The sequence below is a fragment of the Setaria viridis genome, chromosome 4 (assembly GCF_005286985.2).
Source record: "Setaria viridis chromosome 4, Setaria_viridis_v4.0, whole genome shotgun sequence".
Lineage (NCBI taxonomy): Eukaryota > Viridiplantae > Streptophyta > Magnoliopsida > Poales > Poaceae > Setaria > Setaria viridis.
Genome location: NC_048266.2, coordinates 4,690,337 through 4,704,317, shown reverse-complemented (window position 1 = coordinate 4,704,317; position 13,981 = coordinate 4,690,337). Strand labels below are relative to the sequence as shown.

Sequence of the window (13,981 nt, the reverse complement as noted above, 5' to 3'; positions counted from 1 at the left end):
ATTGAAGAGTGTAATTTGATTCATTATGCTCTTAGTTGTGCTGAACAGGTGGAGAACACTCATGAGCCGGCCACGTACACCGAAGCCATTGTTTCTGGAGACCGCGAGAAGTGGATCTCAGCTATGCAAGAAGAGATGCAATCCCTAGAGAAAAAATAATGGCACATGGGACGTGGTGCGTTTGCCTACAAATAAGAAGACTGTGCATTGCAAATGGATCTTCAAGAGGAAGGAGGGTGTATCTCCTAGTGAGCCTCTGAGGTTTAAGGAAAGGTTAGTAGCTAAAGGCTTTAGTCAGATTCCAGGTGTTGATTACAATGATGTGTTCTCCCCAGTTGTGAAGCATAGCTCAATCCGTACATTCTTTAGCATTGTTGCTATGCGTGATCTTGAGCTTGAGCAACTAGATGTGAAGACAGCATTCTTTCATGGAGAGCTTGAGAAGGAGATATACATGGACCAGCCAGAAGGGTTCATAGTGCCTGGTAAGGAAGATCATGTTTGCAAATTGAAGAAGTCCTTGTATGGTTTGAAACAGTCTCCTCGTCAGTGGTATAAGAGGTTTGATTCATTTATGTTGTCAAATAGCTTTAAGAGATCTGATTATGATAGCTGTGTCTACATTAAATTTGTTGATGGATCACCTGTATACTTGTTGTTATATGTTGATGATATGCTGATTGCTGCGAAGAGCAAGAAAGAAATCACTGCATTAAAGGCTCAGTTGAGCTTGAATTTGACATGAAGGATCTTGGTGCTGCTAAGAAAATTCTAGGTATGGAAATTACTAAAGACCATGCTTCTGGTTTATTATTTCTTAGTCAGCAAAATTATATTCAGAAAGTACTTCATCGTTTCAACATGCACGATTCAAAGCTTGTTAGTACTCCCATTGCACCTCACTTTAAATTGTCAGCTTTACACTGTCCTAGCACTGATGAGGAAGTTGAGTACATGCCCAGAGTTTCGTATGCTAGTGCTGTTGGGTCTTTGATGTATGCCATGGTTTGCTCTCATCTGGATTTATCTTATGCTATGAGTATGGTCAGTAGATATATGGCTAATCCTGGTAAAGAGCATTGGAAGGCCGTTCAGTGGATTTTCAGGTACCTGCAAGGCACATCGAATGCTTGTTTGAAGTTTGGCAGGACTGAAAAAGGACTCGTTGGCTATGTTGATTCAGATTATGCTGGTGATTTGGATAAGCGAAGATCGCTCACAGGTTATGTTTTTACCATTGGAGGTTGTGCTGTGAGCTGGAAGGCACATTTGCAGGATGTTGTTGCGTTGTCCACCACTGAAGCAGAATATATGGCTATTTGTGAAGCAAGTAAAGAGTCAGTTTGGCTAAAAGGTTTGTTCGCTGAAATTGCTGGAGTTGATTCTTGCGTTAACCTGTTTTGTGACAGCCAGAGTGCAATTTATCTCACTAAAGATCAGATGTTTCATGAGAGGACAAAGCGCATTGAGGTTAAATATAATTATGTTAGAGATATTGTTGCAAAGGGAAAGTTAAAGGTTTCACAAAACCAATTCCTATTGCTAAGTTTGAGCTTTGCTCAGGCTTAGTTGGTATTACTGTTTAGCCCAAGAGGCTATTTGGCGCTGAAGGTGTTTTCTTTGTTTGTTTCAGGGTGAAGGTTCGTTTTATGCTACAAGAAGGAATTTGTCTCAAGGTGGAGTTTGTTGGGTTATGATCTAAATTCTTGGGCTGAAGTGAAGCGGGCCTAAGCGAAGTGGTCCATTAGCGTTTAGAGGGACTACACCATCTATTAGTACCATATTGCTAATAGACAAGGTTGTGGGGATTTTTCTTCCCTATATATATGGACCACCTCCCTCATAGAAAAGACGCATCATAGACTTCTATACGGGAAGGCCCCAAGTTAGGGTATCCCCAAGTTATAAATCTTCGGCTCTTGTAATCTCATCCAGATATAGTGAAGATTGTTGCTGGCTGGCGCTCGTGGTTTTTTCCCTCTCGTATTGGGAGGGTTTTCCATGTTAAATCTCGTGTCTCTATGCAATTGATCTTGTTTACTTCGTCGTTCCTCCGCCGTAGCGTATAACAGGCGCTCTGTTGTTGGGGCTCGCTTGCAGTGACGACGGCCTGCTGAAGATCGCCGTCTGCACCCTGTCCGCTGCAATGGGAGACTCCGGGACAGGGTCTCCCACTTTCTGATGTAGATTGTTGGTGCTGTTGTTAGCCACCTCCTGTAGCTTGGCGAGGGCATCGTCAACCTCCTGTATGGAGGGTGAATGGGCAGCAGGGAGTTTGGACTTGATTCTGTAGAAGACTTGATGTGTGGGAACCGTGGCATTAGTTCTGTGCGAAGTTACCTTCGAGCTTTGCTTGCCTCTCCCCAAGTCGAACTAGGCTTCATCCCCCGGATGATCTGCCAGCCGTGCCGTCCTGAGGAAGAGCTGCTGCAGCGGATGGGGCAATGTGGTGGCTTGGCGCGTTGGTGGCGGTGTGGCTTGCAGGTTTAGGAGCTTCTTGGTCGCGTCCTCCATGGTGGCGATGTTGAGGGAGAACAGGAGGTTGAGGTCTCATTGCCTCCGCGCTTCCAGGTCCTCCGGGGATGCCGGGGAGTCGTCGTTGATGGCGTCATCCCTGCGTTGCCTGTCGTAGGTGCTGGAGCCCCTACTGTGGCGGCGCGTCGAGCGTGAGCGCTCCCTGCGCGCCGAGTTGTGGTGCTGCCCGACACCGTCACCATGATGCCATGCATGGCCACGTGATTCCTGTGGCAAGCGGTCGTGGTCCGCGTCTTCGTCGTGGTCGTTGTGGCTGAAGACGTAGAAGAAGTCCGGGTGATCGTCGACACGGTCGCGGCGCACACGGTCCGTCGGTCCTCTTCTTCTTGTTCATTCTGTCGCTTGGGGACGCGTGGGGGCGGGGGTGTTGGAATGGCTCGAAGACGGCCTTTGGCGCCTGGTTGTTGTCCCTGATGCCCCAGAACCAGGGGAGGCGACGCCTCTCTAGTTCGCCCACAGCGATGTTCGGGTCGTCGTGGTCAGCAGACACCTTGGAGTAATTATGCACCTCCCAGATGTGGATGATCATCCTGTGCTTGATGCCGTGCTGCCACCATTGAGGAGGGTGTCCAGGACCTACACAGACGAAGAGGAGGCATCCATAGCTCCTGTGGTAAAAATTAATCACATCACCTTGGGTATTCTACTCATGTCGGAGGTCCAAGCCCACAGCTCGATCCCTCTAGTATCTATTGGGTGCAACAGATTGGTGTCCATGCACTCGAGGGAGGCTGTGCGTCCGACAATCCTCTCCATGATATCCGGCTGCCACGCATGCCTTGGGACACCGTCAAGGACGAGGCGGACCCTGTAGAACAGGGCGGCGCTAAGTGCACCCGTGAGGCTTCTCCAGGGGCGGACACAGACATCGGTGCCACGGCACTTGAACTCCCCCTTGGCGTTGAGCTCCTCACAGCTGTGCCGATTCTGGAACCGGATGAGGAAAGCTTCTGGCCGGTTTCTTGTGATGTCAACTTTGCCTGGGCGCAACCTGAAGTCATTGATATGGCATCCTCTAGGTGGCGCGCCATGGTGTCGGAAGGGACGTGCATGGCCTAGGTGACCAAGACACTCCCCTCCCAGTCCCTGAGCTCGCACTCCAGCTCGAAGGAAGTTGGGACATGGAGCCTATCTTCATCAGGCCTGAGCGCCGGATCACCCGCTCTGTAGTCTCTCATCTTCTCTAAGCGGTGAGCAGTAGGAGGTGGGGCACGGCGTGGTGGTTGGAGTGGAGGTGGAGCAGAGGGTTGTTGGTGGTGGGACGGGAGGAGCTGTTGTGGCTGCTGGCGGAGGCGCGACAGAAGCTCTGCTTGTGGCCCTGCTGGAGACAGCGGAGAGGATCCCGATAGGAGCTGGCGCGGTGGTCTCTAGTGAGGCAGTGGAAGCACCAGCCTTGCGTGAGGAGGTGGAAGGTGGCCTTGGACAGGGGACCGACCGCTGGCTGCCTTCTTGAAGAGGGTTGCGCAGATGGAGCGGAGGAGGTGGGTGACGAGGTTGCGTGTCGCCATAAAATGCTCTGCATGCTCTGATGCTCTCTCCTGACCGTCCTTCGCCACCAGCGCTTCCCCTTTACACGGCTCCAGCCTGGCTCATCGTGGCCGTGTACTGTTGCCACCGGCGGATGACGCGGAGGCTCACGGCTCGATGGAGCGACGCGACGCAGGCCTCCATCGCGTCGCACATTGACGCAGCTGGGAGAGTGTGGAGAGGTCGCGACGGCATAGTACAAGCTTCTGGTGGGGGTAGTAATGGCGCCTTTGCGCGGCTGACGTGGCGAAACCAGGCAGCCCTGGCTGCCTCTGCTGGCGGAGCGGCGGGTTACGGCATGGGAGGCGCTTCTGGTGGAGGTGGTGGGGGCAGATCTGAGGGAGGGATGTGACGGCACTGGGTGCTGGCGATGTTGCGGGTCCGGCCGGTAGCGACGGGCAATCTCTGCGTAGGACCGCAGATCCTGGGTGAAGGGTGGAGAAGTTGGCATTGTGAAGTCGTCGGGGAGGGGGGGAGGGGATTCCCTCCAAGATTCAGTCGGATCTGTGGGGGATGCGGGAGAGGGTAGGGGAGACCGAGTCACGGAGGAAGCGAGAGGCCTACCTCGTGGGGCGTGGGAGGTTGGGAGCGTCTGCGGGCGGCGGAGGAGCGTGGGTGGCACCGCTGGGGCTGGCGGTGTCGGGGCGGGTGGGCAGAGCGGTGCTAGGTTGGGGGCCATTTCGGAGTTCCTCTTTAATTTACATAAATACCATCGTTTCCCATTTGCAACATAACAAGAGACGACACAGATGAATCTGCAAGCTCTCATGGTTTTACCATATAGATAAAGCTATTTCAGATATTGGGCACAGTGCAGTTACTACTGGTGTTATATCTGTCATAGTTTTGGCCTGTTGCTATAAGCTTCAAGACCCAACGTTAGGAAATTTTTGAATCCACAGTCATCTCCTGCTGTGTAGAACCACTGAAAAAAGCCCCATAAAAAGCTAAACACGAAGTACTTGCCCAGTGTCTTTACTTGCTTCCTGAAATGTATCATTAAAATTTTAAAATTGTAAGTGGAATTGTTTAACATGAACCAGGTGGTGAGAACTATTTTTTCGCAAGCTGAAAGTTGCCAAAAGTAGAACGACGGTGTCTCACGACCTTTGTGCGTCAGAGATGTGGATTATCAAAAACCTCTTTAACCTAAAATTGAATTAACAACAGGAACACTTCCATGTGTCAGACTCAAATGTAAGCACTATGCATTAGGAGCGATAAATTTCAAAAAGGTAAGCGGAAAATGCACCAACCTGCGAGGCTAAATCCCGTGTAGGAAGCACAACCAGAGCTCGCAAGCACCTTTCTTTCCGGGTAGAGAGGATTTACACAATAGGTAGGGCATAAGCAAGAATTTTTCTAGATCCAATCGTTTTCACCCAAGCTGCTTCTCGATCAGGGAAAAATGATTCAATTCCCATTCTCTGCACATCCTCTGCCAGTCTATAATAGTAAAGATACACATCAGATATTTTCCTAGTTTAATAGATTAAGGGGATGTTTGGATAACATGTACTAAACTTTAGCCGTATCACATCGGATAGGCGCTTAACTTTAGCCGCGCCACATCGGATATTCAGATGCTAATTAGGAGGACTAAACTTGAGCTAATTATAAAACTAATTGCAGAACCTCTAGACTAATTCGTGAGACGAATTATTAAGGTTAATTAATCCATTATTAGCAAATGGTTACTGTAACACCACATTGCCAAATCATGGACTAATTAGGCTTAATAGATTCATCTCGCGAATGAGACTCCGTCTATGCAATTAGTTTTCTAATTATCCTATATTTAATACTTAGTATCAAACATCCAATATGACCGGCACTAAACTTTAGCTGGTGGAAGCCAAACAGGCCCTAACTACACTGAAAATGCATTTGAAAACTTGTAGGAGGGAACCAAAATGCTAAGCAAGCAGTGATGCAAAGCCACTGAGTGGAGTGCCACCGTGCAACTGCTAATACAACGTAGTTAAAAGCAACAACCACCAACCAGCACTACAGTTTCTGCGTGCAACCAAGCAAGGCAAGCTAATTTACAACCACCATCCAGCACTACAGTTTCCAGGAGATTGAAAGCTAAACAGCATCCGCCCTGTCATCCCTCCCACTCATTTACAAACAGCAAAATCCAAATCAAAACCACACAGATAATTGTACTGTAGGAGCAGCAACCAAAGCTAACGAATCGCATGTTCAAGTGATCACAAGGAAAACGCGGGAGCATGGAGAGTGCACCTTGGGTCAGTGCGGGGAAGCCTCGCGACGGGGCAGCTGGAGAAGTCTCCTAAAAATTTCTTCCCCAAAATTATGTACATATCATGTCACAGCAGATCCTCAATAATAAACTCCCTAATACTTCAAAACTAACCATGTCAGCACGAATGGGCCTCTATCATCAGCTTCCCCCCTCGCAATTTTCTTGCGTCGGCCGTGAATGCGTAGGAGTACTCTCTTCTTTTATCCGTTCCTCCTTCATCTGTTCCTCCTTGACCGGTCGTCCTTATCCTGACTTTCTCCAGCCACGGGATCCTGCATCCTGCCAACTACCGTGTAGCTTCCTCCATCTCCTAGCGCTGCTGCTAGCTTGCTACCTCGTCACCGCCACTGCCTAGCTGCTACGTCGCCATGCTAGGGATCAGCACATTGGGAGTCTGCCGTCCCCCACGACTCATCGCTCGTGCGCCCTGCTCATGCCAGCACCGTTGCCCGACCACGCCGTGACGCCTTGAAGGCCGCGTCGGAGGCGGCCAAGGCGGAAGGGTGGCGGCGCACGGTCGAGCCTTGCCAAGCGGCTGCTGCTTGGGAGCCTCCTGGAGGACACGCTCACCACGGCGCTTGCCGACGCGATCCCCAACTGCCTCCCCCATCGTCATCGGGCCCCTACCACCTACTCCCCGGCGCCGCCGCGCCAGCCGCGAAGACCCCCACGACTGCCCCGGCTGGCACGCTCGCTGCCCCGCTGGTGCCGTCGCGTACGTTAGCTTCGGCACGGTCGCCGCGCCGCCGCCTAACGAGCTCCGCGAGCTTCCCTACGGGCTTGAGGCCAGGAGCGCTCCCTTCCTGTGGGCGCTGCAGGAGGATGCATGGCCGCTGCTCCTGCTGGGTTCCTGGATTGCGCCAAGGCGACCAGTAACTCCGGCCGGATCCTCGTGCTGTGGGCGCCGCAGGCCGCCATGCTGCGCCCGTCGGTGGACGTGTTAGTCACACACGCTGGCTGGGGATCCATCGTCAAGGGGATGTCCAGTGGCATGCCCTCGGCGATGATGGCGTGCCACATTGCGGCCCCTTCTTCGGGGACTAGCAAATGAACGCGCGTGACGTGGCGCGGGAAAGGAGTGCGTGGGTGATTGGGAGAGGAGAGACCGCACGCAAATAAGCGAGGCGATGGGACTGCGGTTGGGGTGGCTGAAAATATGCGGACAGTACGGGGAATTGTTGGAGCGCATTTTTTTATTTTTCTCCCAAATTAAGTTATTAGGGGTAGTTTAGGGTGGCTTTTGGAGGTGCTCCAAGTGTTGATATTTTTTTTATAAATTTAGTTAAATCTAAAATGAATTGACTCCGGATAAAGTTGAAAGAGCATTCTTTTGAGGCAGGAGTTTTTTTTTCCTCGCAAAAAAAGAGTAGTTTTTTTAACACTGGATAGCTTTAATCTTGTCCTAAGTCAAACTTCTCTAATTTTAATCAAATTTATAGAAATAGTCGAATTAGTTTTACTAAATCTCTCATGATATCTTAACAGTATATTTATTTGATTTGATAGATATTAACATATGTTTTATAAACTTGATCAAACTTAAAGAAATGATTTGGGACAAAACTAAAACGAATTAAAAAATGATGGCATGTGAGTCTCGTATAACAGGTAATGTGTCTTAGCAAGATTGTGCGAAAGGCGGTAGCTAGCTCTAGGTGACACTCGAGGTGTCACAAGTTGACACTTCATAGCACGGTCATTCTCACTCAGAGCTGGAAGTTTGGACGCATCGGCGAACTGTCTCTAAACAGCGCATGCAGGTTTTGGCAGGCATCACTGTCTAAGTTAACCAATACTAGCTATATTACAATGGCTACACTGTGAACTGTCACAGCTAGTTGAATGCCAAAGCTCTACGGTCGCCAGCAATTCAACTCGTGAGGACCAAGGCTTTGGTAGAGAGGCACCGTACTGAAATCTGTGGCAGAGAAGCACGCAGCAACCCAACAGACTACAAGGTCATATTCTGCTGCTGGAGCCATTCCTGGATGGCAGAACGGAGCGCGCGGTTGGGAATGAGCTCCTCGTGTTCAAGTCGCATGTTGGTCATCGGAGACGTGTCATGGCCTTCGAGCCAGCTCCTGATGGCCTCGGCTTCGTAGGTGAATCCATCCGCTGCGATATGTGGATCGTTCATGACATCCTGAAATAAGCCACAAAAGTAACGGTTAGTCATCAGAAGAAAAAGAATCTGTTCATGTCTTGCTTGCATTCTCACAAATGAACAAAAGCAGATGAACATTCAGCTTAGTATTCCATTCTTCAGAGCTACAGTCCATACGTGTGTTCACGAGCTGGGGAAAGACAGGTGGAGGCGCAAAAGTGCTCTCACCTGAAATATAGGACAGATGAAATATGATGGCACACCGTTTTCATCAGACACTGATCTAGAAGATGAGGCAGAAGGTATGGTTGAAGCATCCCTCATCGCCTCAACTACTCCCCACACCACGACTGAAAGATCAGGACGGCACTTGCGGCTCGGCTCTGTGCAACTGAGAGCAAGGTGCGCCAACTGCTGGGCGTACACATCAGGCCACTCTCCTGCTGAGGTATCAACTACTGAGTTCAGGTCGCCTTTCAACATGGCATTCTCCACAATCTTCTTTATACCATCAGGAGGCTTTCCTGTCAAAAGGCGCAAGACCACAATCCCAAAAGAATAAACATCGGACTGGCATGTCAGCTCTCCGGTGGCAAAAAATTCTGGGTCCATGTACTGAAGGGTTCCCATAGGATGCATGGTGCGATACATGGTAGTGTTGTTGGTGCTGGACTGGAGCAGGTGGCGAGAGATACCAAAGTCACTAAGCTTACTGACTAAATTAACATCGAGAAGGATGTTAGCAGGCTTCAGATCTCCATGAACAACTGGGTGTGGTTTATTCTTGTGCAGAAAGGTCAATGCTGAACAAATCTCAGCAATAATTCGGATGCGAGTTTGCCAGGGTAGAGTGCGCCTTTTTTCTGCACACACAAGAAAATCTTCAAGGCTTCCATTTGGTAAGAACTCATATACAAGTGTAGATGACTCTGAGCAGGCTCCTAACAGAGTTACAAGGTAAGGGTGCCTCACTCTACTCAGGATAGCAACCTGCAGCAGTAATCCAAAACAAGACATTCAGCATTCCATTCATGGGTTAAATGTCCCTTCAAATTACATTTTTATGCTATAATTTCAGTTGTGAGCATGAATGAGCTAGAAATCAAGCCTTCTTTTAAGTTTGACAAAGATAAATTAGATTTCAGACTGAGTCGAGTTGGACTACCTCTTGCTCAAACTGTGATTGTCCCTGTAAATTATCATGTTTCAAAACCTTTATTGCAACTGTCATGTTCCGGAGGATACCTCTGTACACACATCCAAACCCACCTTCTCCAATCTTAAGCGAACTACTGAAATTTTCAGTAGCACACTCCAGTTCAGATGACGAAAACTCACAGTGCATTGATGTAACCAATACTGAAAGCATCTGGCCTCTTTTCTGGCGTAACTCTTGAACTTCACGGACAGCATGATCCCTCTCGTGTAGCAAGTGATCATGCTCTGATAGAAGCCGTTCATATTGTCCTCTGTATTCAGAGAGCTGACCTTGTAGATGCTCATTGGCCTTCTGAAGTTTCTCCATAACCTCACCATGTTGTTTTTTAAGTTGTTCCATCTCTTGCTGTAACCCTGAAAGATATTCCTCCATTGTTCTAGCCTGCAGGAGAGAAAATTCTCAGCCATTCTCATTAATAACATTCTTCAGTAACATCAATAGCCTGCAAACCTTGTTAAAGGATAACCTGCTAATGTTCTGGATTCTTTGGATAAAAAACTAACATCGCAAAGAAAAATACACCCGTAAGACTTCCAATGCAATTCAATAGTAAATACAATGCTCTGTTAAAACTTAAAATCTTGCACATTGCTTGGAGAAGCAGCGCAGTAAGAGAATATCTTTGCTCTGTACTCTGCACGATAATACTACCCAGAAATAAATGAATGGATGGTGATATTCCACCTCCAATGTAGATAATTTATTTTTTTTGCCACAAAAACCAATTAAGATGATAATACTTTCAAGCAAGTCACAGTACTAAAGATTACCATTCGTTCAGCTTCAATACGCATCAGACGCTCGTCAGAAGCTTCCTTCTTGAATATTGCAGCTTGTTCCATTGCTTTTTGAAATTTATGCAAATCATTTTCTGATTGGAAATTTCCCTGAAAGGAGCATCAAAAGAATATCATTTAGGAAAAAGCAATTTAATTGGAAAATGCATCCTTCCTAAAAATAACATTCCTTTCATTTGTTAACAACTCCATAAGTGAATGTACCCCTCGAATTCCCCCTTGGGAACTCTTTGTTGATCTACTTGAGATTAGGTGCAGTGGAGTCAACGCAACGGAATGAAACCACCATTTGTGCCTCAAAGTGACATTAACATGCAACCACCATTTGTGCATCAACTAGATATGCAACTACCAACTGCACAAGACTTGAGCTCGAGCAGATCAGAAACAGAGAAATAGCAGAAAAATATGGGGGTGGGAGTGTGAAAAAGGCAAGTGACTTATGTTTAGTTTGCAGCCTTTTGCAACGTATTTAAGTGCTACTTCTTAATGTGCGCGTTGCTAATTAAGGTACAGTTTCTGTGTCACGCCTAGGATTACCAGCCGCAGACCCACGGTAAACCACATAAGGAAGATATGTATCATGCAAGAATCAGAGAAAAAGCAAGCAATCATGGAAGATTATTTCAAAGAAATGAATTAGACTTACCAGCATCTCTTTTAAGTCCTGAAGCTCAACGTCACCACCATTAGCCCTCTTAATGCATGTTGCACATCTAATTCAACCAAATGCAATGTCAATTCGATATGATCGGGTCATGACTCAAGAAAGCTAGAAGAGAACTGGAAAGGTACCTTCTTAAACCATCAAGAACTTCCAGATTATTTGGGTCACACTTCAAACCCTCTAGATAAGTTGCCAGAGCATTTTCGTAACTTTCCATCAGGAACTGAGCTTTAGCTTTACGCAGGTATCCTTTTAGAAAAGTTGGATCCAGTTCAACACATTTCTCCGCATCCTCAAGACCATGGGGGAAATCTCCAAGATAGATGTGGCATTGAGCTCTGTTGCTAAACGCCTGAAAGATCAGTTATACATCGTAAAATGAATTGCTACGACCAGGAGTGCCAAAGAAAAAAGGGGCAGCTCCCTGACATGTCTTTACAGCAAACAATGAATGCCAGATATCTCTGGTAATAGATGACGTTTTACCAATGCAAATTTAATTGATCAGAAATTTCTCCAATTATAAGAGGTACTACTTTACCAAGGATCTGGAGTTGCCTTTATTTGAGAATAGAAAATCCGTGGAATAACCGATATGCTTACTCTTGGATCCTTTGGGTTCATTTTCATAGCTCGAGTGTAGTGCATTGCTGCTTCATGGTATTTCTTCTGCTTAAAAGATTCATTGCCTGCAGTGTTTGTACACACTAAGCAGCAGTTGTATATGGCAATGGCATATTACAATGTAGGAATTGGATATATGCCGCTTAAAAAACACAGAATACTAGGAGCCCTTTCTTTTCTGCTCTGTCCTTCATTTACATGGAAATCCCCAAGGTATATCTTGCAAAGTTCTAAGCCAAATCCACACAAAGGTAAATTGAACTTTCTGAGAGTATTTTATTATCGCCCCAAATGTGTGTTCCATTTGTGATCGATAAACGGATACGGTCCACCAACATTATACAACTTCACATTTCCCTACTCAACAATGCCGTAATCGAGAAAAATCCATACCTTCCTCGCGGTGTTGGTCGGCGGCCTCCTGATCCAGTCGCTCCTGCTCCTCAACCTCCTTCCTCACGCTCTCGGCCTCGTTGAGCTTCTCGAGCGTCTCCTCGCTGTAGTGCTCGGCCAGCGACTGCTGCAGGGCCCTGATCGCCGGCGCATAGTCCCCGGCGCAGTCCGCGAGCTCCAGCAGCGCCGACGCCTTCCGCGACAGCGCCTTCGCGATCAGCCTGTTGTCCGCGCCGAGCTCCCTCCCGCGCTCCGCCGCGTCGTCGCAGTCCCTCACGCACTCCTTGTACTGAAAAGGACCCAAAGCGTGGGGCGCCGTGTCGCCGGGGATGGTTTGGGAATCGGAATGGAGGGGGGCGGGGGGAATGAGAGAGAATTAGAGAGAGGACCTTGCACAGCTTGAGGTAGGCCGCAGCGCGGTTGGTGAGGAAGGAGATATCGCCGGGGTCGAGGAGCGCGCCGCGGGTGTAGTGCTCGACGGCCGTCTCGAGGAACGACTTGCGGTAGGCGTCGTTGCCGGCCTCCTTGGCGCGCCGCGCCGCCTCCGCCCGCTCGTCCGCCTCCATCGCGTGCCTGTGCGCCCCTCCGGATGGGCGACGGGGTGGCGCTACGGCGGTTGCAAGCGCATTTGGGCCCCGCCGGCGGGCTTGGTGGTGGTGGTGCGGCGGCGACGACGGCTACGAGGGGACGACTTGACGAGACTTCGGCCGGAGTCTGGGCAGCATCTCGCCTCTGCGCAGCGGTTCGGTTTCTCTGTCTCTGCCAAGTAGGACACCCCGGAGTTGTGACGGGCCCCGACACCGGGATTGGTGTGGTGGAGGCCTGGCTGGCCCCGCGTCCAGTACACTGCCACCGTGCCACGAGCGCACGGGCTCCTTCGTGTTCGCTGCAGTCCGTGAAGAATCTGCTTTTTTTTTCACCGAAATATATCCACGAGCCCACTTGAAAAATGTCTTCTTTGCTTACCTCTCTCTTTCATCCTACTCAAATGGTTATGCATGGAACCTCCCTCCCTCTCCTCTCTCGTATTCCAAAACAATCAGCCCTAATAAATATTTAAAAGAAAAGGATCAAGTAAACCATCATACAAACAATGCCTGCACAAAGGATTGGATCCTTGAATATTTGGATTGGAAAATTATCGAGCAATTTGAAAACATATCCCCTAAATGGAAAAAAGAAATGAAATATCAAATTACCAAAGAGTTAAAACAAGAAATGAAAAATCAAATCCTACAAGAACTAAAACAAGAAATTCAGGAAAAGTTTGAAAATATGAAAAAAATGATGACAAACTTGATTTCCCGTTAATAGATGGTAAAATGGATGATGATAAATCAGCAGAAGACGTGTGAGACCCCAGCCCATGGGCTAAAGTTGGGCCGGGCCAGATTCGTGGTTATGGTAGCGCTCGGGTACTGTTCATCACGGAGCACTGTAGTGCCGGGGACAGTCCCGTGTCGGAAATGGGAGGGGAGCTAAACCAGCTTAAGGCCTGGTTTGGTTCTATTTGCTTATTTTTAAGCAAGTGTCACATCAATATTTAGATACTAATTAGGAATATTAAACGTAGACTATTTACAAAATCCATTACATAAGTGGAGGCTAAACGGCGAGACGAATCTATTAAGCCTAATTAGTCCATGATTTGACAATGTGTTGCTACATTAAACATTTGCTAATGATGGATTAATTAGACTTAATAGGTTCGTCTCACTGTTTAGCCTCCACTTATGTAATGGATTTTGTAAATAGCCTACGTTTAATACTCCTAATTAGTATCTAAACATTGATGTGACACTTGCTTAAAAATAAGCAAAGGGAACCAAACGCCCCCTAAATAATT

At 48.1% G+C, this 13,981-nt stretch overlaps 1 protein-coding gene across 1 annotated transcript; it reads right to left on the bottom strand.

The window, feature by feature from the left end:
• Positions 1–7,904: 7,904 nt before the first annotated feature.
• LOC117853097 (U-box domain-containing protein 70) lies at positions 7,905–12,893 on the bottom strand. Its single transcript, XM_034735461.2, has 9 exons — positions 12,525–12,893; positions 12,136–12,424; positions 11,722–11,807; positions 11,247–11,470; positions 11,101–11,167; positions 10,425–10,541; positions 9,601–10,035; positions 8,664–9,425; positions 7,905–8,474 (listed from the first exon to the last, which is right to left on the bottom strand). The coding sequence occupies exons 1-9, from the start codon at positions 12,699–12,701 to the stop codon at positions 8,283–8,285; spliced, it is 2,349 nt and encodes a 782-aa protein (XP_034591352.1). The 5' UTR covers positions 12,702–12,893; the 3' UTR covers positions 7,905–8,282.
• Between the last annotated feature and the right edge of the window lie 1,088 nt (positions 12,894–13,981).